The sequence below is a fragment of the Carassius carassius genome, chromosome 31 (assembly GCF_963082965.1).
Source record: "Carassius carassius chromosome 31, fCarCar2.1, whole genome shotgun sequence".
NCBI classification, from domain to species: domain Eukaryota; kingdom Metazoa; phylum Chordata; class Actinopteri; order Cypriniformes; family Cyprinidae; genus Carassius; species Carassius carassius.
The window spans coordinates 29,698,716-29,726,223 of NC_081785.1; the positions used below are offsets into that span (position 1 = coordinate 29,698,716).

The window sequence follows — 27,508 nt, forward strand, 5'->3', positions numbered from 1 at the left end:
CAGTCTAATAAAGACAACGCTTGGATGCTGCCTGAACAAGAGACCTCCTTACTGAAGTGAAAGAGTTGACTGGTTTCACTATCTTGCGAACCTGCTGGCGGATCTTCACCAAATTCGGGGATCCCTTCAGCTTGAGATGTAATCCGATACTGAAAATTCTGAGTATCTGCCGATACTGATCCAATCTGAATACCAGTGCAGTTTTTTTTTTTTAATCAATATAGAATTTCTATACTTCTCTGTGTTTACCTGATCATCAATCTTTTGTGTGTAAAACACAATCTTCATATACGCAACTTCATTTTAATGAAAAATAACAAATGAAAAAAATATATAATTCATAATCTATTACAAAAATACTATTATAAACTAGGTTAGTAGATAATTCAGCAGCAAAAGATACTCTAGATTCTAGAAAAATCACAGGTGAACAATAATTTTATAAAATCTAGTAAAATATTTTATTTACAAATAAAAGTGTATAAGTCTAAAATCTGGTAAAATGTACACATTGCTCTTTGTACGGTTGTAAAATACATTCAAAAAGTATACATTTATATAGAAATACAAAATGTTTCTTTTAAATGTATAGCACAGTAATAAAGGCAACAACATATGATAGATAGCACAGAAAAAAAGAGAAAAAAAGACTATTAATACTCTTTGATTGCGGGGAAAAGTATTATAATACTAAAGGATCCCTAGCGCAGAATGTTGAGCTTGAAACAAGTCCTCCGAGTCCCTGAGAAAGCTGCTCGGCTCGTGTTCATCTTCATCTCTCTCTTCACAGCAGTTCAGTCAGTGTACTGTTTGAGTACATGAATTACTCCGGGATATTGGTGCATTTCGACTCAGAGTGCCAGCCATGTTAAAAAAGTGAATAACTTAAGTAAATTGTGGATTAATGCTTACTGGAGACGCGAACCGGTTCAAATGATTCAGTCTGATTTGGTGAACTGGTTCAATCGGTTCACTGAGAAGAACCGGTTAAACCAGACATCACTAGTACAAAGGGAACAGATATTGATAGTGTATTAAATGTGTGTGTTACTTTATTGAGCCTTTTCTTTGAACTGTTTTAAACCTCAGTTACTGTGCGCTCTTGAAGAGAGTTTGATGGTTTTGACTGTAGTAACCGAACACGACGCACAGTTTGAACACTGAATGGAGGATTACAGACAGCCACAGCGTAGAGAAGAGTTTATGTGAACTTGAATTTAATGACTTCAATATTAACCTGTAGCTCACATTGATCTATAGAACTATGGAGCTCAACCATAACACAGAATATTATACGCACAATATCAGATTTGGATCTGTCTCGTCTGACCGATACCTGATCTGCAGAAAATGCCAGTATCGGAGCCGATACCAATCCAGACTATTGTATCGATGCATCCCTAGTTTAAAACACATGATTTCAGTGCGATAAACATGATAATCAGAACCAAAACAGATGTCTTTAGAAGGTAATGACGCAGCTCTATTTTGGAAAAGGGACCAGGGAGCAGCAGAGTTTTTTGCATTTAAAGAGACGGCACAAAAAGCAGCGTTTCTGCTTCCACTTAAAATAGGCATTTTTAAGATGATGTAATAAATGATCAGTGAGGTATTTTTAGCTGAAACTTTACAGACACATTTTGGGGACACCAGAGGGGCATAATATGTCACCTTTAAGCAACTCACATATGAAAGGGGGAAATTGTATGTATTCGTATGGATTTTGTTTGGTATTTGTGTCAGAATTACACTGGGGATGGAGTCAACTTTTTTAACATGCCCCTGGTACTTATTTATTTGTGGTAACTGTAGTTTTCCTGTTCCAGTAAATTCAGAAAATGTTTATTTTTCCAAATAGATCTGTGACTTCTATATTTTGTCTCTCCACAGAATTGTGACACAAGGCTCCATCTGTGTACATTAATGGCAAAGAGGTTTGGGATGGTGGTGGTGCTCTTTCTGGACAGCAGCAGACAGGCCTGTTACTGCAGTGGGACAGCACAGTAAAAACATCCACCGGTCCTGATCAAAAAGACCACACGGACACTGAGAGTCCTCACGGAGCGCTGGGAGATCTACTGGAGCTCAAAAAGAGACCAGAGGAGTTGGACGAGGAGGAAATGCATGAAGATGTGCACAAACCACTGCATTACGTCAATCAGATGGAAGCTCCTGCGGCATCTGCGAGTGATGGAAACAGTGGTGTGAGAGCCGGTCAGTGGTCAGAGAGGACACACAGTGACATAAACCTCTCAGAATCAGCACTAGAAGAACCAAATGATGGAGATCCTGTGAAGAATGAGTCTGTGTTTCCCAATATTGAGTTTCAGAGTCACTCAGACATTGATAATATGCTCTCTGCATTCAACCATCTTGGTGTATGTGATGACCCTGAGGTGGATTCATCGATGTCAGATGGATTCACTCATCCCAGCGCTGATATCTTCCTGGGGTTTGATTCTGACGCTGGGAATGAAGCCCTTGGCAGCCCAGTGTTTGATTTGGCAGCTTTGCTTGCAGACTCTCAGCAGGTCCAGACACCAGCGGAGCCCATCGGGTGGCATTTTCCTGTAGGCCTCGGGCTCTCACAGATGTGTTATTGCCCTTACGTGCAGTTTCCTGACGTCAGCTACTATCCTGCGCTTCAGGACAATATTGAAGGTGCGAATCCTGGATTTACCCTGCAAAAATATACGCTGCAAAAATACCTGACAAAAGTTTGGTCCTTTTGATCAAATGGTTTATGCTTCAATTACTGAAATTAGTTTTATATAAATTGTCCTAATTTTAAAAATCTGCAGGGAAACCCAGTGTTTTTCATGCACTGGTCAATTTTAAGATTTTGGTCTGTTTTGCTCCTATAACATGTCTTCTTTTAGACTAGTGAGAAAAAACAGACAAAATACACATTTAAGTGTTTATTTTATTGCAGATGATCTGTTTTTTATTGTAATTGTTCATTCCTATTGACCTACCGATAAGCCCCTCCCCACAAACACATATGAGCCAATGGCATTTGAGCATCAGCTGCATGGGGGGCACAACTTGGACATCTTTAGATTTCAGCGCCATAGAGAAACATTGGAAGATGCAAAGCTTTCATCAGTTTGGTGTTTTTGGTTAAAAAATGGCAAAACTATGTGCCTTGGGTAATTATAACACTGATTCCAGGTATTCTGAGAGGATGGGCGATAAACTTATTTTATTCCATTTCCTAAACCCAAATAAGACCGATAAATATGTCCCTAAGCATTCAACTCCAATCCCAATGAAGACGAAAACGTTAACGTCATACTCTCATTACGTCATATGCTCATTAAGTTAAAATTTCGTCTGCTCAAGCAGAATGTTAATGTCATCTTGTGCTGCAAGGTATCTCCTGCAAAACTAACTTATGTTAAAGTTAGGGAGCCCATGTAATGTACCAACCTACGTTAGCTAACTGTTCTCACTTCATGTAGATCAACAACACATAAATGAAGGTCTACATTTCAGTGCCTCTCCATATTAAACTGGTTAAATGTACATTTGTTTAATCTTACCCTGCAGTACATGAACCGTGTTGATCCTGAATTTTATCTTTTAATTTTAGTAAAACTCAAACAGTCAGAATTATTACATTTCATCATAGAAAAATTAGGTTTTTAAAATTTTTACCGATGTAAATTTTTCTGATAAATAACATAATTTTATATCTATATCCAATAGATAACTCAAGCTACTAGTACTGTCAACTCAAGCTACTGTCAAATGTGCGTTTCTTAGTGAAACAAAAAAATCATATTAATACTTCAGCCTGCACTGCAAAAAGTGCTGAAGATACACGTCGTCAAAGTCAGGCAACACAAACCTGTTTTATGATTTGAAACAAAATCACTCATTAGAACATGCAAAAACTAAGAACTCAATGTTTCTATTAAGGTATTAATTTTGTTAAGGAAAAATATCTGGAATAATGTAAATAATAAAAAAAATGTGAAGTATTAGTCTTGCTCTGGCCATAAAGAGAAGTTTAAAACCACAGTTTAAGGGTTTCTATAGCTTTCACCTGGAAGCAAAAATCTGCCTTTAAACTTGAAAGAAATAAAGATTTGGAATTTATCGTGATGATTATCAATATCGACTGATATGAAATATTTTCTTGTGATCATTTGTTTGGCCATATTGCCCAATCCATGCCCTAGGGCCAGCTGTGTGCCACTGCGTCCATGCTAAGGAGGGCCTTGGTCAGGGTATTCCATAGTGGACAATGAGAGAAAAATGTCCTGGCAAATTATATATGCCACTGTCCCTGTGTTTTCAGTCTGGATCAACATGTGCTTGCCCTGGATAAATGGCCAAAACCTCCTCAGGGCTGGTACTACAACCAACAACTCGAGTCAGTTGATATGCCCAGTGCAGTTTGTGGCCTCGTCCAGGACCAATAAATCAGTGGAATGGTAACACAATGTGTGCCGCAGCTCCGCAGGATTCAAGCCAGTGATGAAGCATTCTCATTGCTGTTTTCCTGGTTGCGATCCACTGTATAGCTCTTTCAGAGAAATTTGCGTAAATTACCTCCTCAAGATCACAGCTGAAGCACTTGGGGAACTCCTCGCACTTAATTCTGCAGTTGAGAGAGAGACAGAGCTGAACTTTGTGCTGATGTTTGCAGTGGAGAGACGCAACTGGAATTTGCTTCTTTTTCTGCAAATGAGGCCTGAAGCTTCAGCTCCAAAGAACTCAGTTGAATGAGATATTCCAGTTGCCAACTTTCATTGGCCTTTTCTAAATGCATCAGTGTTTGGGGCTCCCAACAGTGACCCCGAGTGTACAGTGGTGGCCAAAAGTTTTGAGAATTACATAAATATTGGAAATTGGAAAAGTTGCTGCTTAAGTTTTTATAATAGCAATTTGCATATACTCCAGAATGTTATGAAGAGTGATCAGATGAATTGCATAGTCCTTCTTTGCCATGAAAATTAACTTAATCCCAAAAAAACCTTTCCACTGCATTTCATTGCTGTCATTAAAAGACCTGCTGAGATCATTTCAGTAATCGTCTTGTTAACTCAGGTGAGAATGTTGACGAGCACAAGGCTGGAGATCATTATGTCAGGCTGATTGGGTTAGAATGGCAGACTTGACATGTTAAAAGGAGGGTGATGCTTAAAATCATTGTTCTTCCATTGTTAACCATGGTGACCTGCAAAGAAACGCGTGCAGCCATCATTGCGTTGCATAACAATGGCTTCACAGGAATAGCTTGCTCAGGAATGGCAGCAGGCAGGTGTGAGCACATCTGCACGCACAGTGAGGACAAGACTTCTGGAAGATGGCCTGGTGTCAAGAAGGGCAGCAAAGAAGCCACTTCTCTTCAAAAAAACATCAGGGACAGATTGATCTTCTGCAGAAAGTATAGTGAATGGACTGCTGAGGACTGGGGCAAAGTCATATTCTCAGATGAAGCCCCTTTCCGATTGTTTGGGGCATCTGGAAAAAGGCTTGTCCAGAGAAGAAAAGGTGAGCGCTACCATCAGTCCTGTGTCATGCCAACAGTAAAGCATCCTGACACCATTCATGTGTGGGGTTGCTTCTCATCCAAGGGAGTGGGCTCACTCACAATTCTGCCCAAAAACACAGCCATGAATAAAGAATGGTACCAAAACACCCTCCAACAGCAACTTCTTCCAACAATCCAACAACAGTTTGGTGAAGAACAATGCATTTTCCAGCACGATGGAGCACCGTGCCATAAGGCAAAAGTGATAACTAAGTGGCTCGGGGACCAGAATGTTGAAATTTTGGGTCCATGGCCTGGAAACTCCCCAGATCTTAATCCCATTGAGAACTTGTGGTCAATCCTCAAGAGGCGGGTGGACAAACAAAAACCCACTAATTCTGACAAACTCCAAGAAGTGATTATGAAAGAATGGGTTGCTATCAGTCAGGATTTGGCCCAGAAGTTGATTGAGAGCATGCCCAGTCGAATTGCAGAGGTCCTGAAAAAGAAGGGCCAACACTGCAAATACTGACTCTTTGCATAAATGTCATGGAATTGTCGATAAAAGCCTTTGAAACGTATGAAGTGCTTGTAATTATATTTCAGTTCATCACTGAAACAACTGAAACAAAGATCTAAAAGCAGTTTAGCAGCAAACGTTTTGAAAACTAATATTTATGTAATTCTCAAAACTTTTGGCCACGACTGTATGTCATCCTACACAGCAGTTATTTTAAATTGTAATAACTATTCACAGTATTAGTATTTTTAATGTATTCAAAGATGAGATGTGAATAAATGTCTGACTGGTAATTTAAGTTACATCTTATGTTATATAATTGTTTTCCCATGTCAAAGTGATGTGGCGGGTGTGGGAGGACCTTAGTGAAACCCACACCGGCACCTGTGCAGACACAGCTGCTGTGTTTGACTTCAGCATCATGTCTTACAACATCCTGGCTCAGGATCTGCTAGAAGCGAATCCACAGCTGTACACACACTGTCCAGAGGAAGTGTTAGTGTGGGACCAGCGGCTCCGGACCATCCTGAAGGAGCTCCAGATCTGGCAACCTGACGTAAGGCGATGCGCAACCCAAAAGATAGAATTATAACTTCTGTTTATTCGAAGCAATATCATTATTTCCTCTTTTGTACAGATTATTTGTCTTCAGGAAGTTCAAGAAGATCACTTCCTAGAGCAGATCTATCCTGTCCTGACTGACATGGGTGAGGAACAGAGCATAAACAGCTGCCAGTATTATTCTGGGAACATGTGATGAACCTGCTACTGATATAAACATGAGCACACTTGCATAATAAAAAGAAAAAGAACCCAATGCTTAGATAAAGACATATCAAGTCAAAGTGGGTGATAATATAGTTCACAATTTGTGAGGATACAAGCAATCAGGCAGTTGAGATTTGCTGTATAATATATATTGCTTCAAATAAGTGTACTTTATGTATGCAGATAAAGTTGGGTATGCTTATACAGGTGCTGGTCATATAATTAGAATATAATCAAAATGTTGATTTCACTAAATCCATTAAAAAAGTGAAACTTGTATATTATATTCATTCATTACACACAGATGGATATATATCAAATATTTATTTCTTTTAATTTTGATGATTACCAAATTCGGTATCTCAGAAAATTAGAATATTGTGAAAAGGTTCAATATTGAAGACACCTGGTGTCACACTCTAATCAGCTAATTAACTCAAAACACCTGCAAAGCCTTTAAATTGTCTCTCAGTCTAGTTCTGTAGGCTACACAATCATGGGGAAGACTGCTGACTTGACAGTTGTCCAAAAGACGACCATTGACACCTTGCACATGGAGGGCAAGACACAAAAGGTCATTGCAAAAGAGGCTGGCTGTTCACAGAGCTCTGTGTCCAAGCACATTAATAGAGAGGCAAAGGGAAGGAAAAGATGTGGCAGAAAAAAAGTGTACAAGCAATAGGGATAACCACACCCTGGAGAGGATTGTGAAACAAAACCCATTCAAAAATGTGGGGGAGATTCACAAAGAGTGGACTGCAGCTGGAGTCAGTGCTTCAAGAACCACTACACACAGACATATGCAAGACATGGGTTTCAGCTGTCGCACTCCTGGTGTCAAGCCACTCTTGAACAACAGACAGCGTCAGAAGCGTCTCGCTTCAGAAAGGACTGGACTGCTGCTGAGTGGACCACAGTTATGTTCTCCGATGAAAGGGTCCCAGAGTCTGGAGGAAGAGAGGAGAGGCACACAATCCACGTTGCTTGAGGTCCAGTGTAAAGTTTCCACAGTCAGTGATGGTTTGGGGTGTCATGTCATCTGCTGGTGTTGGTCCACTGTGTTTTCTGAGGTCAAAGGTTAACACAGCTGTATACCAGGAAGTTTTAGAGCACTTCATGCTTCCTGCTGCTGACCAACTTTATGGAGATGCAGATTTCATTCTCCAACAGGACTTGGCACCTGCACACAGTGCCAAAGCTTTCAGTACCTGGTTTAAGGACCATGGTATCCCTGTTCTTAATTGACCAGCAAACTCGCCTGACCTTAACCCCATAGAAAATCTGTGGGGTATTGTGAAGAGGAAGATGTGATATGCCAGAGCCAAGAATGCAGAAGAGGTGAAGGCCACTATCAGAGCAACCTGGGCTCTCATAACACCTGAGCAGTGCCACAGACTGATCGACTCCATGCCACGCCGCATTGCTGCATACTTTTCATTTTCATAATTTTCAGTTGGCCAAGATTTCTAAAAATCCTTTCTTTGTTTTGGTCTTAAGTAATATTCTAATTTTCTGAGATACTGAATTTGGAATTTTCCTTAGTTGTAAGTTATAATCATCAAAATTAAAAGAAATAAACATTTGAAATATATAATTCTGTGTGTAATGAATGAATATAATCTACAAGTTTCACTTTTTTAATGGAATTATTATAATCAACTTTTTGACGATATTCTATTTATGTGACCAGCACCTGTAGTATTTGTATAATTTATTTAGTGTCCTGTATTGCAAATCTAGTAATAAATTGCATTCCATGCTTCCAAATGCAGTATGAAAAGGGTACAACAAATCAGACATCATTTTCATTTTGTATTTGCTAAGTCATCAAATCCAAATGGAAGTTTTAACATGCAAGACTGGAAATAAGATTTGAGAGCTTTGTTTATATGTTGAAATCAGTCAGGCTCATGGCAAGTTGTGAATTTGCAGGTGTGTTCAGATGTTGTTTCCTGTTTGTAACAATTATTAATTGATTTTTTTTTTACCTAGGTTACACCTGCATCTACAAACAACGCACCGGCACTAAAACAGACGGATGTGCAGTGTGTTATCGCAGCAATCGCTTTTCCCAGCTTTCCATCAATCTGCTGGAGTTTCGCAGATCAGACTGTGAGCTGTTGGATCGTGATAACGTGGGCATCGTGCTGCTCCTTCAGCCGACGGCAGGGCAGAATGAAGCGTTCAGCCCCATATGTGTGGCCAACACACACCTACTGTTCAACCCCAGGAGAGGAGATGTGAAGCTCGCCCAGCTGGCCATCATGTTTGCTGAGATCGACACCATGATCAAGAAATGCAGGAGTGAAGGAAGACACTGTGAGGTGGTTTTATGTGGGGACTTTAACGCTTTACCCAACAGTCCTCTGTGGAATTTTATCACCACCGGACAGCTGTACTACCACGGGTTACCTGCCTGGATGGTGAGTGACCCGGTTACAGTCTTATATGACAGCAGGACAAACAGCGGTCCTACATTACATACTGAAAACCCAACACAGTCACAACATTATATATCAGAATGAACTAAGAGTATTCTGGAAATCAGACAATTAATTTATCAATATAAAACATTTAATTTATCAATATTAGCGGCATATACTCTGTAGACTGAATAGGAATGTTGGACAGGTCTAGTCTATTTGTATAGAAACATATAAACATCGGTTGTTTTCTATTATGAGATTTAAATATCAGTTGTTTTGTTATATTAAGTGATTTAAACATCGGCCAGGCTTGTTCTAGTAAAATATTAAAATATTGGTGGTTTTATTCTAGTAAGAGATTAAAATATCAGTTGCTTTGTTATATCATGTGATTAATAAATATCAGTCTGTTTTGTTGTATTAAGCGATTTAAATATTCATCGGTTTTGTTCTGTTAAGAGACTTGAATATCGAGTGTTTTTGTATTGATTAAGAGTTTTAAATATTGGTTTTGTTCTTCTAAGAGATTGTCAAAAATATGTTAGTGTTATTAGTGTCGATCAGTCTATTTATTTTGCTATTCTAACTCTACATGATTTCTTTGTCATTTTATTTGATAATTACCTTCCACTTTCATTTTTCCCGCTGTTGTCTGTGGCACATCACCTGAACATCACTGATAAATTACATCAGACAGTAAGATGCCATAGTGTACTGTGTGATGGTAGAAATGTTATCCATTAGTGATTCAGCTTTACTTACATGGCTGAGATCAGTACATAAATATAGAGCATTGCACAACAAAAGACATTCAGATTCTTTCTGCTATTTTTGTCCACATTATAAAGTCGACACAGGGTCCAAAACTTACAAGCTCCAAAAGTGACTATCCATATGACATTTATGCCAAGTCTTCTGAAGCAACGCAGATAACACTGATCGATTTTGTAGTATTAGTGTGACTGTTTTGAGTCTTTAGTATTGAATTTAAGTGCTTCATAATGTGAATCTGTTTTTACACTTATCAAGGTCCTGATAAAAACTAAAATAAATCAAAGGAGATGTAGAGGTTCTCATTCACTAGATTATACAGTATTTTTGAAAATGAAAGCCATGCTTTATGTTTTCCAGCGAACATAACTCTGTTGAGGTAATGTGTGTGTGGTTGTCCCAGTCTTGGTGTTGTATTTGGACAGTGTTGTGAATGGAGTGTGTGCTCTTGCAGGTTTCAGGTCAGGTGGATTTGTCGTATAAAGTCCATCACACGAGGCTTTTCGCCCCCTTGTGGCCCAACAGCCTCGGCATCAGTGACGACTGTCAGTACAGTTCTGACACACAGAGCACAGCTTCAGGTCAGCGCAAGCTCACATTTCACCCCTTGAATTGGATTCCCAGCATGCATGTGTTTAATTTAGCTCATAGCTGTATGTTTCCTGTAGATAAACGGCAGTACAGTGCTGAGTTTCTGTGTCAGCTGCGATACAGTCCGGCGGCGTGTGTGCGTCCTGCTGATCTGGAGCTCATACCAGGAGTCTCTGACAGAACACCAGGTGATACACTTACTAGTTTTAAAGTAACCTGGCACTGCGTTACAATTTACACACTACTAACTATTTGAGCATTGCACCTTTAAACTTAGCTGAAACTTAATGTGTGTATGCCATGTTTTGACTGAACTAATTTGAGTAAAAAAAAAATCAGACTCATTAACCCTTGGTTAACTGTTACCGTATTTTTCGGACTATAAGTCGCACCTGAGTATAAGTCGCATCAGTCCAAAAATACGTCATGCCGAGGAAAAAAACATATATAAGTCGCACCGGACTATAAGTCGCATTTATTTAGACCCAAGAACCAAAAGAAAACATTACCGTCTACAGCCGCGAGAAGGCACTCTATGTAATGTTTTCTGTTAGTTAATTTCTCTTGGTTCATGTCTAATTAATTTTGATAAATAAGTCGCATCTGACTATAAGTCGCAGGACCAGCCAAACTATGAAAAAAAGTGCGACTTATAGTCCGGAAAATACGGTAGTTGGTCTAATTAGTTGTTTAGACAGTCTTAACATAGTGGCTAGATTTATGCTACTGGCAGGTCAAAATTACATTGCTGAGAGAAAACAAAACAAATGAGTCATATCGACCATATTTTATCATTACATTCAGAAATAATACCAGTAAATAAAACAGAACGTTCACAGACATTATAAACACCGTAAACATGTATGTTATCACTCATCACTCAACAACGAATCCTTTCATTGAAGGTAAAGATCATATTATATGACTATGCTTTACTTCACACAGAGCTTACGACCTTCTAGCTGCATTCTGTTGAGAAAAGAGAACTTTTGCAACAAGTACGGAGTTAGTTAAAAACTAACTAACTAGTAGTTACTAAGCCTTTAGTGTGGCTTTTACTTTTCAGTTTAATAACTTGCAGATGGCTGGTGCAGCCCAGAGCTTCAACCCAACTTCTGCATGTGTCTGAGGTGTTTGCAGTCGTGTGTGCTTCCTGAAATATACTCTTGTTTTTTACAGACCCAGGAGACATGGACGTGTTTGGCCCAAGGTGAGTTGGCTGATGCATTGAAGAACTACACTAACCGTAATCCTGATCCATCGAGCAGAATCATGTGACAGAGTATATTGTGTTTATATTTGAATATCTTGCAGTAAACTATAAAATATATTGTTTTTTTATACGTCTAATCAGAAGTCTGAGTAATTTTCTTTTGTACCATCATTTTTGATTCAGTTAGGCAGTGCATTTGAAGTGGTTCAGGGGATTGAAGTAAATAGTCTTGTAGTGTTCCCAGACAGCAAGCAGTTTCGGCCCAGATCTGACCTACATCTGTCCCACATCAGGCCTGCATGGATTTCACGCGGGCCACATGTGGGCCGGATCTGGGCCAACACTATGTTGCTCTCTGGGTTGCCTTCTATTATTTCAAATACTTTATCAAGTATTTTTTTTTCATCTGGTTGCTACTTTCTGGTTTGATAAATCTCTGTGGAGAAACATGAGTGTCCTGCAGCGGGTCACATGAGGTTCCTCACATCAGATCTGGTGTTTGGCAGGTTCAGACGCACGTTACATCACGAGCTGAGCCTGAGGTCTGCTTACAGTCACGTCCAGCCTGAGACGCAGACGGCTGTGGTCAGCACTCTGAACTCTGAGGGAGGAGCGATGGTGGACTACATCTTCTTCTCCACCCGCAGGACCGGCTCTGCTGCAGCTGAAGGTGATGCGCAGTGAATCTGAATCAGCTGTTATCTCACTTCACATGAGCCCAGGAACATCAGCTGCTTTAAATGCTGCAAATATCTCTGGAGTGCTAGTCTCATCTTCATTATCAAATAAAACCAGCATTATTATAGTAAAGTACAACTAAAACAAAAAATAAAAAAATAAATAAAAATAAAACAAAAATAACAAAGGCAAAATGTATCATTTTGATATTATTTTCATTTTCAAGTTGATGTACTAAAATAACTGAAAAATAACGGAAACTACAAGGTATTGTATTTTATAGACATTTAAACATTTTATAGACAATTTAAAAACAACAGAAAAAAAAAATGTTTTTTTGTTTAGTTTTTTGTAAAAACAACAGAAATACTGTTAAAATAAAACATGAAAGCAAAAAAAATACAGAAATAAAATCACATTTAATATAATTACAAAGTTAAAGTATGATCTCGATACTAAAATATCACTGAACCAAACATTGTTATTCTGACATTATCTATTTCATTGGTGTTTAATCATCGTTTACACGTTTGGCTATTAAAATCATTAAAGATTGTTATCTAGCGAACAAATATAGCAAAAAGCAAGTTTCTAAGGCTCTGAATGATGAACATGATTAGTACTCTGCTGTTAAACCTGTTTCACACGCAGTCTCCAGGTGTCTTCTGTCTCTGATTGATAGTTTAGAGCAGGGGTCCTCAATAGACGGCCTGTGGACCACATCCGGCCCGCCAGAGAATCAGAAATCAGAATCAGAAAGAGCTTTATTGCCAAGTATGCTTGCGCATACAAGGAATTTGTTTTAGTGACATAAGCTTCCAGTAAACAGAGACCACAACACACAGACAAAAAAATATATATATTAGGCTAATAAATAAGTGTATAAACAATTGTGGTATAAATGATAATGGAATAGGATTGAGTAAGATGCAGGGATGTACTAGGATGGAGGGGTAACAAATAAATATGCTTATGCAATAAAAATGTGCAATATCCTTATAAGTGGGGAACATTTAACTGTTCATGAGGTAGATTGCCTGGGGGAAGAAACTGTTCTTGTGCCTGACTGTTCTTGTATTTGCGGCTCTGTAGCACCGGCCAGATGGCAAAAGTTCAAAGATGGGGTGACTTGGATGTGAGGGATCCAGAGTGATTTTCTGAGCCCTTTTCCTCACTCTGGATGTATACAGTTCTTGAAGGGTGGGCAGGGGAGCAGTGTTCGGCAGTCCGAACAGTTCTCTGTAGTCTTCTGATATCTGATTTTGTAGCTGAACCAAACCAGACAGTAATTGAAATACACAGGACAGACTCAATGATGGCTGAGTAGAACTGTTTCAGCAGCTCCTGTGGCAGGTTAAACTTCCTCAGCTGGCGAAGGAAGTACAACCTTTGATGGGCTTTTTCACAATGGAGCCAATGTGATTGTCCCACTTCAGGTCCTGAGAGATGGTGGTTCCCAGGAATCTGAATGACTCCACTGCAGCCACAGTGCTGTTCATGATGGTGAGTGGGGAAAGTGCAGGGGGGTTTCTCCTAAAGTCCACAGTCATCTCCACTGTTTTGAGCGTGTTCAGCTCCAGGTTGTGAAGACCAGACACCAGACAGCCAGCTGCTCAACCTCCTGTCTGTAAACAGACTCATCACCGTCCTGGATGAGGCCGATGACTGTAGTGTTGTCTGCAAACTGTTGGGATGACGGTGTTAAAAGCCGAACTAAAGTCCACAAACAGGATTCTCACATAAGTCCAGTCCAGTAAGGGTCCAGTGATGTCCTTCATATAAGCCAGAACCAGTTTTTCAAACGACTTCATGACGACAGATGTTAGAGCCACAGGTCTGTAGTCGTTAAGTCCTGTTATCTTGGGTTTCTTTGGAATGGGGATTATGGTGGAGCATTTGAAGCAGGAAGGCACTTCACACAACTCCAGAGATCTGTTGAAGATCGTAATCCGTAATTAGGAAGATTTAATGCGTTACAGTGATGCCGAAGCCCGGGAGAAGGAGGGACGCGCTGCTGAATATCCCTCGCTGCTGTGGTGAATCCGCGGTGCCATCGAGCAGGCGAGGAGTGTGCCGCCATGGACGCTCGAGGCGGTGGGCTGGAGTGAGTTGCCGGGGACGGGCGAGCTCGCTGCCGGCCGCCCGTGATGTGGAGGGGCGCCTGCCGTCCGTGAGGGAACGGAGGAGTCGGCGCCGTTCGCTAGAGAGCCGGAGCCTGTTGCCATCCGCCATGATGGGGAGGAGCGGGGAATGGGGGACTCCTGCCGGCTGCCCAAAACCGGAGGAGCCGTCGCCGTCCACCGGGCGGCGGAGGAGTGTCGTGCCGTCCGCCGAGGGCCGTCCCGTGCCACCGCCAGGCACCGCGGAGGAGATCACCCAGCTGGTGAAGGGTCGAGTGGCAGCGTGTCTGGGAACCGGAATTTTTTTTTTTTCATTTTGCTCCTCTCTCCCCTCTCTCGTCTCTGTCGCTCCTCATCCTTCCATCTCCTTTTCTCTCGCCTCGCCTGTCCTTACCCCCAGGTTCCCGCAGGTCACCGTGAGCGGTCCCCCCCGGAGGGGGGGGGGGCAGTAGAGTGCAGTCTCGGGAGTACCCCCCGGCCTGCGAGGGGCGATGGGGGTATGTGGTGAGTGGGGCGGGGCGAGGACGGAGGAGTGATTGGAGATGAGCGACACCTGCTCGACCCACCGGTGGTCTCGAGTCCCACGGAGGAGATGGAAGGATATAAAACAGGAGCGACGACAGTGACAGACGAGAGAGGACCCACATTTTAGTTTGTTGTAGATTTGGTTTTGTTTTTACGCGGCAGTCGGCTGTGAGGGGCTGTAGCGCTGTTTTGTGTTTATTTTGATTATTAAAGTTTGATTTGATTGTTCGCCGGTTTCCGCCTCCTCCTTTCCGTAATTAGGAAGATTTAATGCGTTACAAGGTTGTTAGCAAGTCGTTGATTAGCCTCAGTGCAGGGGGATGGTGTCTTGTAGTTTGTGATGGCTCTCAGTCCTCTCCACACTGAAGTTGAGTCGTTGGAAGTAAACTGGTCTTCCAACTTCTTAGCGTAGGTCTTTTTAGCCGCTCTAATCTCTTTGTTCAGTGTTCGTGGCCTGATTGTTCAAGACTGTGTCCCCATTTCTGTAGGCATCCTCTTTGGCCTGACGAAGGTGTTTGAGTTTTGCTGTAAACCATGGCTTATCATTGTTGAATGTTAAATAAGTCCATATATATGCTCTGTTTCGCTGGTCCATCTCTTCACAGTCTCCTCGTGTCTTCTGTCTCTGATTGATAGTTTAGAGCAGGGGTCCTCAATAGATGGCCTGTGGGCCACATACGGCACGCCAGAGAAAAATGTTTGGCCCATGCTAATTTCAAATAAAGTGGCATAAAATTTAAAACACTGCATCATGATGCGGCATTTCCTTAGATTGTGTCCACACCGGATACGAGCGTTGCAGTGCGACGCAACAAAATACAACAGAACTTATTATAATCAATGATGCTGTCTACACTCGATGTGGAGCAGCGCGGAGCGACAAATCCCCGACAGAAAACTGCTGAATCGTTCTATTTATGACGTGCTGACAGAACTTTTAAATGATTTGCAATGCTTTGTCGTGTCTAGTGTAGATGTACGATGGGTCAGTACAAACATTGGAGTAATGTGGAGTAAAGAAAAGTGGACACTAAAAATACATGATTCATATGTAAATGGACTGAACAGTTTTGAGTGAGTGATGAGTTACCATCTTTGTTATGGATGTTAGTTCACAGTGAGTTAACAGTTTTAACATGAGTTTGTTTTAGCAATAATTTATTTTCAAGATCTGAGGGAAAATATTTATTGTTGCTTTTACTATAGCTATAAAGATCACACAAAAAATACGTCACTTAAAAAAAAAAATAAAAAAAAAAATTCCGGGGTAGTCAGGGCCTAATGGTTAGAGAGTCGGACTCCCAATCGAAAGGTTGTGAGTTCGAGTCCCGGGCCGGCAGGAATTGTGGGTGGGGGGAGTGCATGTACAGTTCTCTCTCCACCTTAAATACCACGACTGAGCTGCCCTTGAGCAAGGCATCGAACCCCCAACTGCTCCCCGGGCGCCGCAGCATAAATGATGCCCACTGCTCTGGGTGTGTGCTCACAGTGTGTGTGTGTGTGTTCACTGCTCTGTGTGTGTGCACTTCGGATGGGTTAAATGCAGAGCACAAATTCTGAGTATGGGTCACCATACTTGGCTGAATGTCACGTCACAAAATAATATTCAAACTCACACTTTTAACTCCTTTCAACTCATCTACAATTTTCATAGTCATGAAAATAAAGAAAACTCTTTGAATGATAAGGTGTGTCCAAACTTTTGGTCTGTACTGTATATATCTATCAGTGGCCTTGGTCTTAGTATCGTTTACATAATTCGGCCCCTAGTGAAAAACTAATTGAGGAACCCTGGATTTAAAGTGTTTTATCCAGTCAAAGCTCTTCTAGTGTAACTGTACAAGCGTCCAGCTTCAGCTCGTGTCAAATCTTGTCTGATTGTGATCAAGTAAAGGTCAGAATAAGGTCAGTAATATCTCCAGATGAACTCTTACTGGACTGAAGCAGCTCAGCTTTACTTGATTCTCCATCAATCATGTTTTAGAGTCTCAAATCTGATCCTCAGGATCTTTTGAGGAGCGTTTGTTTCCAGAAGCTTTACTTTCACTGTTCCTCAGCGGAGGAATGATCTTCACAAGCCTCCAGAACATCTCACATCTTCTGAGGAGCCTTGATTTCTTCAGCTCTCCATCACTGTGTTATATGTGCGGATCATTTACATCTCATCTTACTGAGACACATTACTGGAGATATAGAGCACAGACTCAAATATACTGTACATCAGTTTATATTAGTATCTGTTCTACTGTTATAAACATCTCATTATTTACAAGCATGATAAAGCATGATAATTTCTTCTTACTGCATATTTTTCCTCAATTTGAGTCTCTGAATAAAACCGAGCTGATGTTTTCCTCCATTTTCTCACTGTATTAGACTGTCTGATCCATGAAAGCCTGATGCATCAGATCTGATTCTGTTGAGTGACAGTCATCTGTGTGTTGACAGAGCGTGCTGCAGGACTGAAGCTGCTGGGTCGTCTGTCTCTGCTGTCAGAGGCTGATCTCTGGTCTCTGCGAGGACTTCCTAACGAAGCCTTTCCCTCTGATCATCTCAGTCTGATCGTCAAGCTCCAGCTTCCTCCTGTCTGACCCCAACTTTTGACGAATGTAAGGACTGCTCGTCTTTATCATTTTCATGGCCTTATAATTGAATTGTAAAAAAAAAAGAAAACAGAACGAGTGTTTGTGCGTGTGAAATATTCTCCAGCATGACGTTTGATGCGAGGAAATACGATGCACTGTTTATGGTTGATGTTCTTCATAATCAGATTGCAGTTACACGCATTTATGACAGAGTTTTCTATTTGTTTTGTTTTGGGTTTGAATTTATATTTTGAACTGAGCGTAATAAATACCTACATGTGCTGCTGCTGTTGTTTTTGCTGATTGAACAAGAAGAACAGAAGAAAAAAATCAAGATGACTGGGTTTGTACATCCACATCACATGATCTTATATTGTGGTCATTCTATTGAAAAACTTATCGGTACATAAATGAGAATGAAGAAAAAGCAACTGCTTTCAATGGTGAAAGAGGTTTGGAGAAGGTCAAAGTAAATCAGTGGTGCTCTGAAGAGTGTAAGTGTGCAAATATGCACCAGATTTCAGTTACTGGGCACAAAATATTGATGGTAAAATTCAGAAATCATTGTTAAGATGTGAACTACTGGTTCTGGCTATTTGTGAGATAAGTGAACTATCTTAGTTAATAGATAGTTACCATTTTTTTCATCTTCAGGTTACATTATTAAAATTATTATTTAATGAACCTGAACTGACATGAACAGGTGTATTTTAACTAATGTTAATACTTGTTAATAAAACAAATATATAACTCATTGTTAATGCATTATTTAATGGAACCTTAACCTGAAGTGGTAATATTTTCTTATTGAATGTATTCATTACATTTAAAAATATAACATTGATGCATTATGTTTAATACAGTTAGAAAAGAAGGGCATTATAAATGAGAATTTATGATAAAGGTAAAAAATGCAAATGAAAACCATTTTGGTGGAGCAGATATCGCTCCTTGACTTAACTATAATTATTGGAAGATTACTATGTTTATAATTATGTAATATATACTTAGAATATTTTGTAAGTAATGAGTAGGATGTCACACGAAGGAAACAACATATTTCTCATTTGTCAAAAACAGTGTATAGACAATTTATTGTACATTTCAGTTTCAAGTGTCACAAAATAGTCAGTGAGTGTATGAACAACATTCAGTGCCGTGACGTTAAAGTGAATTATTAACAAAAGCAACATGTGTTCATCACACACATCATGTTCTGGAGCCATCAGAAACAGCTGACACATTCACTAGAGAGTCAAATGCAAGCACTTTTGCTCTGTTGTAGCTCAGATTAAAATCTGATGAGTGAAGAAAAGTTGAAGTAGATTAGTCTCTGAGAGAATATGCACCGTTAATGCTGCGTTAATACTTTCACTTTGTATGATAAAATGTTCACCAGCATAACCCTCGTGCTAATATCAGCTTTCATGTTTTAAAACTAAAAATTATTTAACACAAACTGAGTATGGAGTGCCACAAGGCTCTGTAGTAGGTCCATTTTACATTTACACCAAATTTATTTGACATTCTAGGTGAAAAGTCTTCTCTAAATGCTGGAAACAACTTCTGATCATTTACTCATTGGTGTTTTAAATACTGTGGTAGTTTGAAAACATGTTTGATTTATTAATTATGCAGATGACAGGAAACTATGTTGCGCTTGTGCTGGAATCCCAGAAATCTTTTACAAACATGCTGGGAGTTCACAACATCATTAATCAGTGGATGTTGCAAATTTTTTTACTACTAAATAAAAATAATAAGACCGAGATACGTGTTTTCAAAAAACAGCCTAGAAAATGGTCATAGGAGTGTTTGGGAAACCTGTTCGGAAACAATCATTTTGCAATTACACTTGGTGCAGAAATTACATGCTTCAGCTATACATTACATGAAAGCATGTCATTTCTGCACCAAATAAGATACCAGTTAGGCAGATTTACTATCTGGCCTAGTGGTTAGAGAGTTTGACTCCTAAACCTAGGGTTGTGGGTTTGAGTCTCGGGCTGGCAATACCATGTGCCTTGATCAAGGCACCAAACCCCCAACTGCTCCCGGGTGCCGCAGCATAAATGATGCCCACTGCTCTGGGTGTGTGTTCACGGTGTGTGTGTTCACTGCTGTGTGTGTGCACTTCGGATGGGTTAAATGCAGAGCACGGATTCTGAGTATGGGTCACCATACTTGGCTGAGTGTCACGTTACTTACACTAAATGGTAATATGATTTAACTGAAGGCAAATTATTTATACCTTCAACCTTGTATCCCCTGGGTGTGTCTCTCCAACTCTTTCATCAGCTCTTCATCAGCTCAGCACCAAATGCTTCCACTCAATCTGCTCCACACTCTGAGGGTCGTGTCACACGTAATGACTGATCTTGACCTTGACCATGAGCGTTTTCTACTCCAGTGGTTTGCACATCAGGTCCTCGTGGCGGCTGATGCCCAGAGCACCGAAGTGGACACCAAACACAATAGCCGCGTTTCCACTGGCGAGCTTAAACCGGGCGTGCTAGTGTGTGCCAGGGCCAGTCACGTTTCCACCGTCACTTCCGGGGCTTGATCGTGCCTCGCCGGGGCCAACGGCCAGGGTTTTTTGGCCCGACGAAAACCTTGAGCCAAAGCGGGCCAGCTGGGGCTAGAGGAGGGGTTATGAACAAAGGGGGAGCGTCCGCGCTGCAGATAATTACAGAAAGATAACAGCTATATAACTTTAGCATTAAAGACTTTTTAAAATCAGTTGAGTTCAAAAAACACTCTTACTCAGCAGCGAGTGTTTGAAATAACTTGATCCGATGTAGATTATAATCACTAAACAAGGCAGAAATCTTTATAAGCGATGTAAAAGATTATGCACGCTAAACATTAATAACGTTACTATAGTAAACATGGTAAATGCAACCAGGATAGATCAGACGTCAGCTTCTTATTCTCTATCACAATCGTGTAATTATTTAGTAAACTTATATTATCTGTCACAAGCCTCGTCTCGAGAGTTTAGCTCACGTTGCCTATCATAAAAAATATAACGTTTTTGTTCGGGAGCTTTTATAAAAATAGAGATATTATCATTCATTCTAAATGTGATGGCTACTGTGGCTACAAATAAACAGAAAGAGCTCGACTGAATAAGCAGGCTATTTTCATAAGCGTTAAAAATAAATAAATAAAATAGAAATAAGTGTATCTATGTGTGATTAATTTTGAGTCCTGATAAATTAAATCAATATGATCAATGTATGACTTATTCTATAGTTAAAACATTGATGCTTTTGAATTTGAATATTTAACAAAGCATGCAAACACACGGCCGCTTTTATCATGTTCCTGTGTGATCGCGCATGTTCCAGTGACTTATTTCTTATTAGTTTTCTGATAACTTCTCTTTGTTGGTGAAATGATGGGGTTGCATGACGTTGTTCTGAGAGGCGTGTAAAGGGCGTGTTTTAAGTATGACACAAAACCTATAAAATGTAATTATGACTTTTATATATCAGGCTTTACAGGGTTAAATGTCACTGTTTATCCCAAAAAACTATCATGACTTCAAAGAACTCGAAAAATAAGTTGTATTTTATGTTTTTTTTTTTCTCTCTCTCAGATATTTTATTTTTCTTTTTGAGTTTGGTAACAAAAACCACCCACTTTTAAGTATATGATTTTTTTGAGTGAACTATTTCTTGAAATGAATTTAGCTAGTCTGAAATGAATAGAGTGAAATGAATAGAGTCTAGTTGAGCATCCTACTGCAGCAGTGAACTCTGCACTGACTAATGAAGTTCATACAGTATGCAGTAACAAAATGAGAACAGCTGACTGAAAAACATACAGTGACTGTAAACCGTGTCATTGAGCATGAGGAGCAACCCATGAAAGACAAGTGTGAAGAGATGTATCTCTGTATGGCTTCCAGATACAGGGGAATACTGCTGTTGGGCTGGAACGTAGGCACACTTGGTACTGTATCTACACGGTTACAGAAGAGTTAACAGCTGGACAATAACATCTCATTCATTTTGATTAATGACAGACCATGATATTTAGACCTGGCCGGTCAGTCGGCCTCCTTGATTCAGTCTCAGTGGATCATTTTTGGTTCCCCTAAGAACCTTTTCTGTGGTCAGTTCTTAAAAGAACCATGTCTTCTTAATGTGAAGAACTTTTCAATAGTCTAAAAAACTCTTTTATATATACTATAAAGAAGCGTTTGGACGGTTAAGTCTCTTCATGGACCATGAATGCCAATAAAGAAAGTGTTTATATATCAGTCATTGAATTTTCGGTGTACGCTCCGGGCCACCGGCTTACCGAAGCATGGATCCCATAACACGACGCTGATTGTGATGACCGATTCATGAACGACTCGTTCTAATGAACCGGTCGAACCGATTCGCGAAGCGTCTGTATCACTAGACATGCTGTATGGTTTGGTAAAACTGAGATTGGGGCCGTTTTATTACTTTTTAAAGTTAGTAGAGTTAAGAGTTAGCATTATTTTAATCAGTTAATAATTATTATGATGATTTATAAAGTTTTATAAAGATGACACATTTAAAGCATCTGTGTAACTTAATGTTACGCACCTAAGTACGTCCACGCGGAAAACGTTTTGGTAATGCTTTTGAGCTCATAATGTTAATGATAATAATACTAATAATGTTTGACAATACAACATCTGACGCAGCCATAGAGCCTAGTAATGAACAAACAGAGTTTTAAACAAGAATTTTATGACAAAATAATGAAAGTAACATTCCTTACGATAACTTTGGAACCCTTTTGAGTGACGACTCAGTTGCAAATCGGTTCATTGAAATGAACCGTCCGAATGAACCGATTGGCTAAAATGATTCACATTTTCCAGCGCTGAAAACGTGGTTGACTCTCCGAAATCCCGGGTTTGATGCACATGCGCAAGATTAGTGCAGACATCTTCAATTAAGGTTTATAAAGCAAAAAAAAAAAAAAAACATTGTTCTTACCTAGTTGCTGCAGAAAATGAATGCATTCGAATATGTATGGCTAATTGTAGGCTAGGCATACTGGACTAAACAAATACATAATTATTGGTGGGTTTTTCCCAGACAAAAATGCTGAAAAAAGCATCACGGATTTTGAGAAAAGCCACTCCAAACCAAATCAGAAGTACTGTGAAACATTAAAACATCAAAAATGACCCCAACATCAGTCTGACATTTAGCCTCACCCTTTTTTTTATTTATTAAAAATGTGCATCAGTCATTGTCTGATATGGGTGTATGAAGCACAAAGACATCTCAAAAGCAAGTCTCAATTTCAATTTCAGAGTGTAGAAAATGGAGAATAACTGAATAAAAGACACAAACAAAAACAAATCTGGTTGCATTAGCTTTAAAAACATGCAAAAGTCAATGCAATGCAATACAGAGTCTGACTGCAGTTTCTCTGACCCAAAGCCATCGGTCTCCGAGACTCGACGTGTAAGTGCTGCGTCTTACCTTTGCTCCAAATAATAGTTGCATAAACTTGGTGTCGTTCCCCAATATTTGGCAACATACTCAAAAGAATGCTAAAGAAATGAAAATGCAAGAATTTCAGTAGTTTTGACACATTGTGTGTTTGCACAATACACTCACATTTAAATGTGAAATACTCCAAAGCTTTCACTTGACACATGGACTTTAGTTTACATCTCGGCAAGTCAGCAGACATCGTACAGAAGAAACCAGACATGCAACGTCTGTGTCCCGTCCAATGATGCAGATAAACCAAACTATAGCTTCACATTCATACATCAAACTGCTTTAAAGTGTGTTCAGAAGAATCTGTGTTTGAAACGCACCAGACCTGCTTGCATAGGAAAGACAAAACCTGTGAGAATAACAGACCGCAACCGCAGAACACTATACTGTACAAATGACATTAACACTGATACTCTGGAGAAAACTAACATAGAGGCACTTTTCAGCTCAATTTGTAAAAAAAAAAAAAAAATTGGTGTTGAATGTTAAACATGAAAGCATAAAACCCATGTGGACTGAAAACTGTTTATGACACTTTTCTTACATTCACTCTGGAGGGATTGTCTCCTGATTAAACTGCTGTTTTTCAGTGCTGTTCCCAGATAAAACACTCACACTTCAGCGTCACACACTAAAAGATACGGAGCGCTTTGGCTTGACAATAGCAGCATTAAGAGAACTCACACAGTCTTTGGTTATGACTTTGAAAAGGCACTAATGATTCGAAGGAAACCCCCTGAATCTGTCTGGACTGAGCACTGAACACACCGTACGCACTGGTAACAGGGTTGACTGATCTCTCACTCCTGAAGGGCAGGACCATGGGTTTGACTGATGTCCTGGAGTCCAGCGTCTGCTCTGAGGCGCTCAATGGCTCTCCACAGTCTCTCGTTCTCCTTCTGCTGATCGTTGAACTGACAAACAAACATTTACAGAAAAACCAATCATGCCTTGTTAGCTTGGAATAACACATTCAGCTGAGCATGAGATCTGAGGGATAGTAAACTGCTAATGACACATTTCTAGATCCCATTTCTAGATTCTACATCCTTTAGTGATCTGACCAACCCCTAAAGGAACAGTTCAGCCAAAAATGAAAATCTGCTGTAAATGTGTTCACCCTCAGTTCATCAGAGATCAGGATGAGTTTGTTTCTTCATCAGGTTTGTAGAAATGTAGCACTGCATCAGTGTCTCATCAATGGATGCTCTGCAGTGAATGGGTGCCGTCAGAATGAGAGTCCAAACAGCTGATAATAACATCTAAATAATCCACAAGTCGAGGGTGATTTTAATCACGCCAACTTTAGACAGTGCTCCCCAAATCCCATCAACATGTTTCCTGCCACGCTAGAGGAGACAAAAGTCTGGATCATGTTTACACAAACACATCATGACCCGCCGCCCCCCCACCACCACCACCACACCTTCTCACATGGACACTGACATCTATACCTATATTTATACATCTATAAAAACAGATCACAACATACCCTAATCAGAAGCCATGGATGAACAAGGAGGTGTGACTCCTGCTGAAAGCCCGCAACACTGCCTTTAGGTCAGATTATGCTCAGGCCTACAGTAAATCCAGGGCTAACCTGAAAAGGGGCATCAAAAGGCCAAGTACTGCTACAAGCTGAAGGTAGAGGAACACTTTTCCAACTCTGACCCCCGACGCATGTGGCAGGGCATCCAGATCATCAGCGATTACAATTCAAGCAACTCCACTCCAACAGTCACGGACATCTCCTTCCTTTACGAGCTAAATTACTTTTATGCTCGCTTCAACAGACGGCCACCAAGATCACACCCTCAGCAGACCACCAACCCCTTAAACTCACCTCCACAGATGTCCCATCACACTGCCTCTCACCCACACCAATTTGCCTACTGAAGCAATAGGAGCACAGAGGATGCAGTATGCACAGTGCTGCACTCTGCACTCACACACCTGGACCATAAAAACACGTATGTTAGGATGTTGTTTGTTGACTTCAGTTCAGCATTTAACACCATCATTCCCTCCAAGCTGACCACAAAACTTGGAGACCTGGACATTAACACCTCCCTCTGCAACTGGATTATGTACTTTCTGACCAACAGACCTCAGCATGTTCGGTCAGGCCACACCTGCTCCACCACCATCACAATCAACACTGGCGTACCACAGGGCTGTGTGCTGAGACCATTCCTTTGCTCCCTTTACACCCACGACTGCAAGCCTGTGCATGGATCCAACTCCATCATTAAGTTTGCAGATGACACCACGGTGATTGGCCTCATCAGTAACAACGATGAAACTGCTTACAGGGAGGAGCTACAGCATTTGGCCACATGGTGCGCTGATAATAACCTGCTCCTTAACACCAGTAAGACAAAGGAGCTCATTGTGGACTTCAGTAAGAAGAAAGGAAGCACGCATGACCCCATCCACATTAACGGGATGGTTGTTAAACGTATCTCCAGCTTCAAGTTCCTGGGAACCACCTTCTCGGAGGACCTGTCCTGGAGCACAAACACCTCCAGTCTGGTCAAGAAGGCTCACCAGCGCCTCTTCTTCCTCAGGACACTGAAGAAGAACCAGCTGCCTTCAGCCATCCTGGTGAACTTCTACCGGTGTGCGATCGAGAGCATCCTGACCAGTTGCATCACAGGGACACCACTTCCTGCTCTTGAGGACATCCAGAGGAAACGCTGTCTACGTCGAGCTTGCAGCATTCTCAAGGACTCATCTCACCCTGACCATGAACTGTTTAACCTCCTGCCCTCCGGGAGGCGCTTCAGGAGCCTCTGGACCAGGACCAGCAGATTCAGGAACAACTTTTCCCTACAGCTGTCTCCTTACTGATCTCTGCACTCTGACACCATAGTGTTCTGGTCTGAATCAGGAGAGAAATCTGCACAGATCAAGCAGCGTTTAAACAGCTCTAAACAAATCTGTGTCTGGATGTTGATGTGAGAGACAACAGCAGATGCACTTTTTCACTGGAGGAAGTGTTATTATGGATTATGAGTTAAAATCATCTGAATGCTGGATTTGTTTCATCTTGTGTCTTCTCCAGATGTTCACTGATGGACTGGAGTGCTGTGGATTATTGTGATGTTTTTATCAGCTCGGCACCCATTCACTGCAGAGCATCCATTGATGGGACACTGATGCAGTGCTACATTTCAACAAACCTGATGAAGAAACAAACTCATCCTAATCTTGGATGGCCTGAGGGTGAACACATCTTCAGCTTATGTTCATTTCTCGGTGATCTATTCGTGTTCCTCTGAGATGGTGACAGTGGTGACATGAGTCTCACAGCTGCTTGTTGTCAGTGTTTCCAGCACAGGTGTCTCTCTATTAGTGCTCAGAAAGATTTAACTCACCTGTTTCTGTAACAGCTGAATCTGGGCTTCCTGTCGGTTCACTGTTTCTCTGAGCTGTAAGATAAAAGGCAGGCAAATCATCATATTCCTCAACCTTCACACACTGTTCAAAAATGAGCTTACATTTTGCCTCTCTATGGTTCTTCTCTCTCTCTTCTACATATTGTGTAGAAAAACAGTGTTTGTGTCCATCTGTGTTATTTTAGTATCACTATTGTGATCTGTTGAGCTGAAACTGAATTCATCCTATATATGAGCCTGGAGCAAAGGTTTTATGTCTCTGGGGTATATTTGTATCAACAGACAACAATACTTTGTATGGGTCAAGATTTTTCTTTTATGCCAAAAATCATTAGGATATTAAGTAAAGATCATGTTCATGAAGATATTCCGTAAATGTCCTACTGTAAATATATAAAAACTTAATTTTTGATTAGTAATATGCATCGCTAAGGACTTAATTTGAACAACTTTAAAGATGATTTTCTCAATATTTAGATTTTTTTTGCTCCCTCAGATTCCAGATTTTCAAATAGTTGTATCTCAGACAAATATTGTCCTCCTCACAAACCATACTCAGATGATGTATTAATCTCCCGTATATAATTTCTTAATATCTATATACTGTAGTTTTAATTGATTTATTTTAAGTTTGAGTTATTTTAGGACATCTAAATAAAAATGAGGCTCTAGATGAAATAAAATACGTTTAATAAATATGTAAAAAAAAAAATTAATACATTTTTATAAATTTTATTTCAAGTAATGTAAGTTGTTGTGTTTTTGTTGTTATGTTGAGCCCACAGTAATAATAACGTGGCTCTGGGGTCGTGCGTGTGCTGAAGAAGGTGTCTCGTGTGTCAGACGTGTGAAGCGTACTTGTGTTAGCTCCACGCTCGCCCCACAGCAGCTCTGCTCAGAGTGACCCGTCTCCACGCCGTTCATCCGCTC

General features: G+C 40.4%; 2 protein-coding genes across 3 annotated transcripts in view; one reads left to right on the forward strand and one right to left on the reverse strand.

Annotated features, from left to right (window-relative positions):
- Positions 1-27,508, forward strand: part of angel1 (angel homolog 1 (Drosophila)) — a 44,798-nt gene that overhangs the window by 12,480 nt on the left and 4,810 nt on the right. The window contains exons 2-10 of one of the 2 annotated variants that reach the window (XM_059519492.1): positions 1,891-2,661; positions 6,341-6,558; positions 6,640-6,709; positions 8,763-9,193; positions 10,422-10,548; positions 10,636-10,746; positions 11,738-11,768; positions 12,278-12,441; positions 17,543-17,703. In XM_059519492.1, the coding sequence (XP_059375475.1) occupies positions 2,121-2,661; positions 6,341-6,558; positions 6,640-6,709; positions 8,763-9,193; positions 10,422-10,548; positions 10,636-10,746; positions 11,738-11,768; positions 12,278-12,441; positions 17,543-17,685 (1,836 nt within the window). In that variant the 5' untranslated portion in view covers positions 1,891-2,120 and the 3' untranslated portion in view covers positions 17,686-17,703. Of the gene's footprint in view, positions 1-1,890; positions 2,662-6,340; positions 6,559-6,639; positions 6,710-8,762; positions 9,194-10,421; positions 10,549-10,635; positions 10,747-11,737; positions 11,769-12,277; positions 12,442-17,542; positions 17,767-27,508 lie in introns of those variants that run through there. The other variant, XM_059519491.1, reaches the window with a different exon arrangement.
- LOC132111854 (serine/threonine-protein kinase Nek9) overlaps positions 22,870-27,508 on the reverse strand; it is a 22,201-nt gene continuing 17,562 nt past the window's right edge. Inside the window, exons 21-23 of the mRNA XM_059519486.1 lie at positions 27,437-27,508; positions 26,558-26,611; positions 22,870-24,094 (exon numbers count right to left, since the gene is read on the reverse strand). The exon at positions 27,437-27,508 is cut by the window's right edge and continues 21 nt beyond it. Of these exons, the coding sequence (XP_059375469.1) occupies positions 23,981-24,094; positions 26,558-26,611; positions 27,437-27,508 (240 nt within the window). The 3' untranslated portion in view covers positions 22,870-23,980. The remainder of the gene's footprint in view (positions 24,095-26,557; positions 26,612-27,436) is intronic.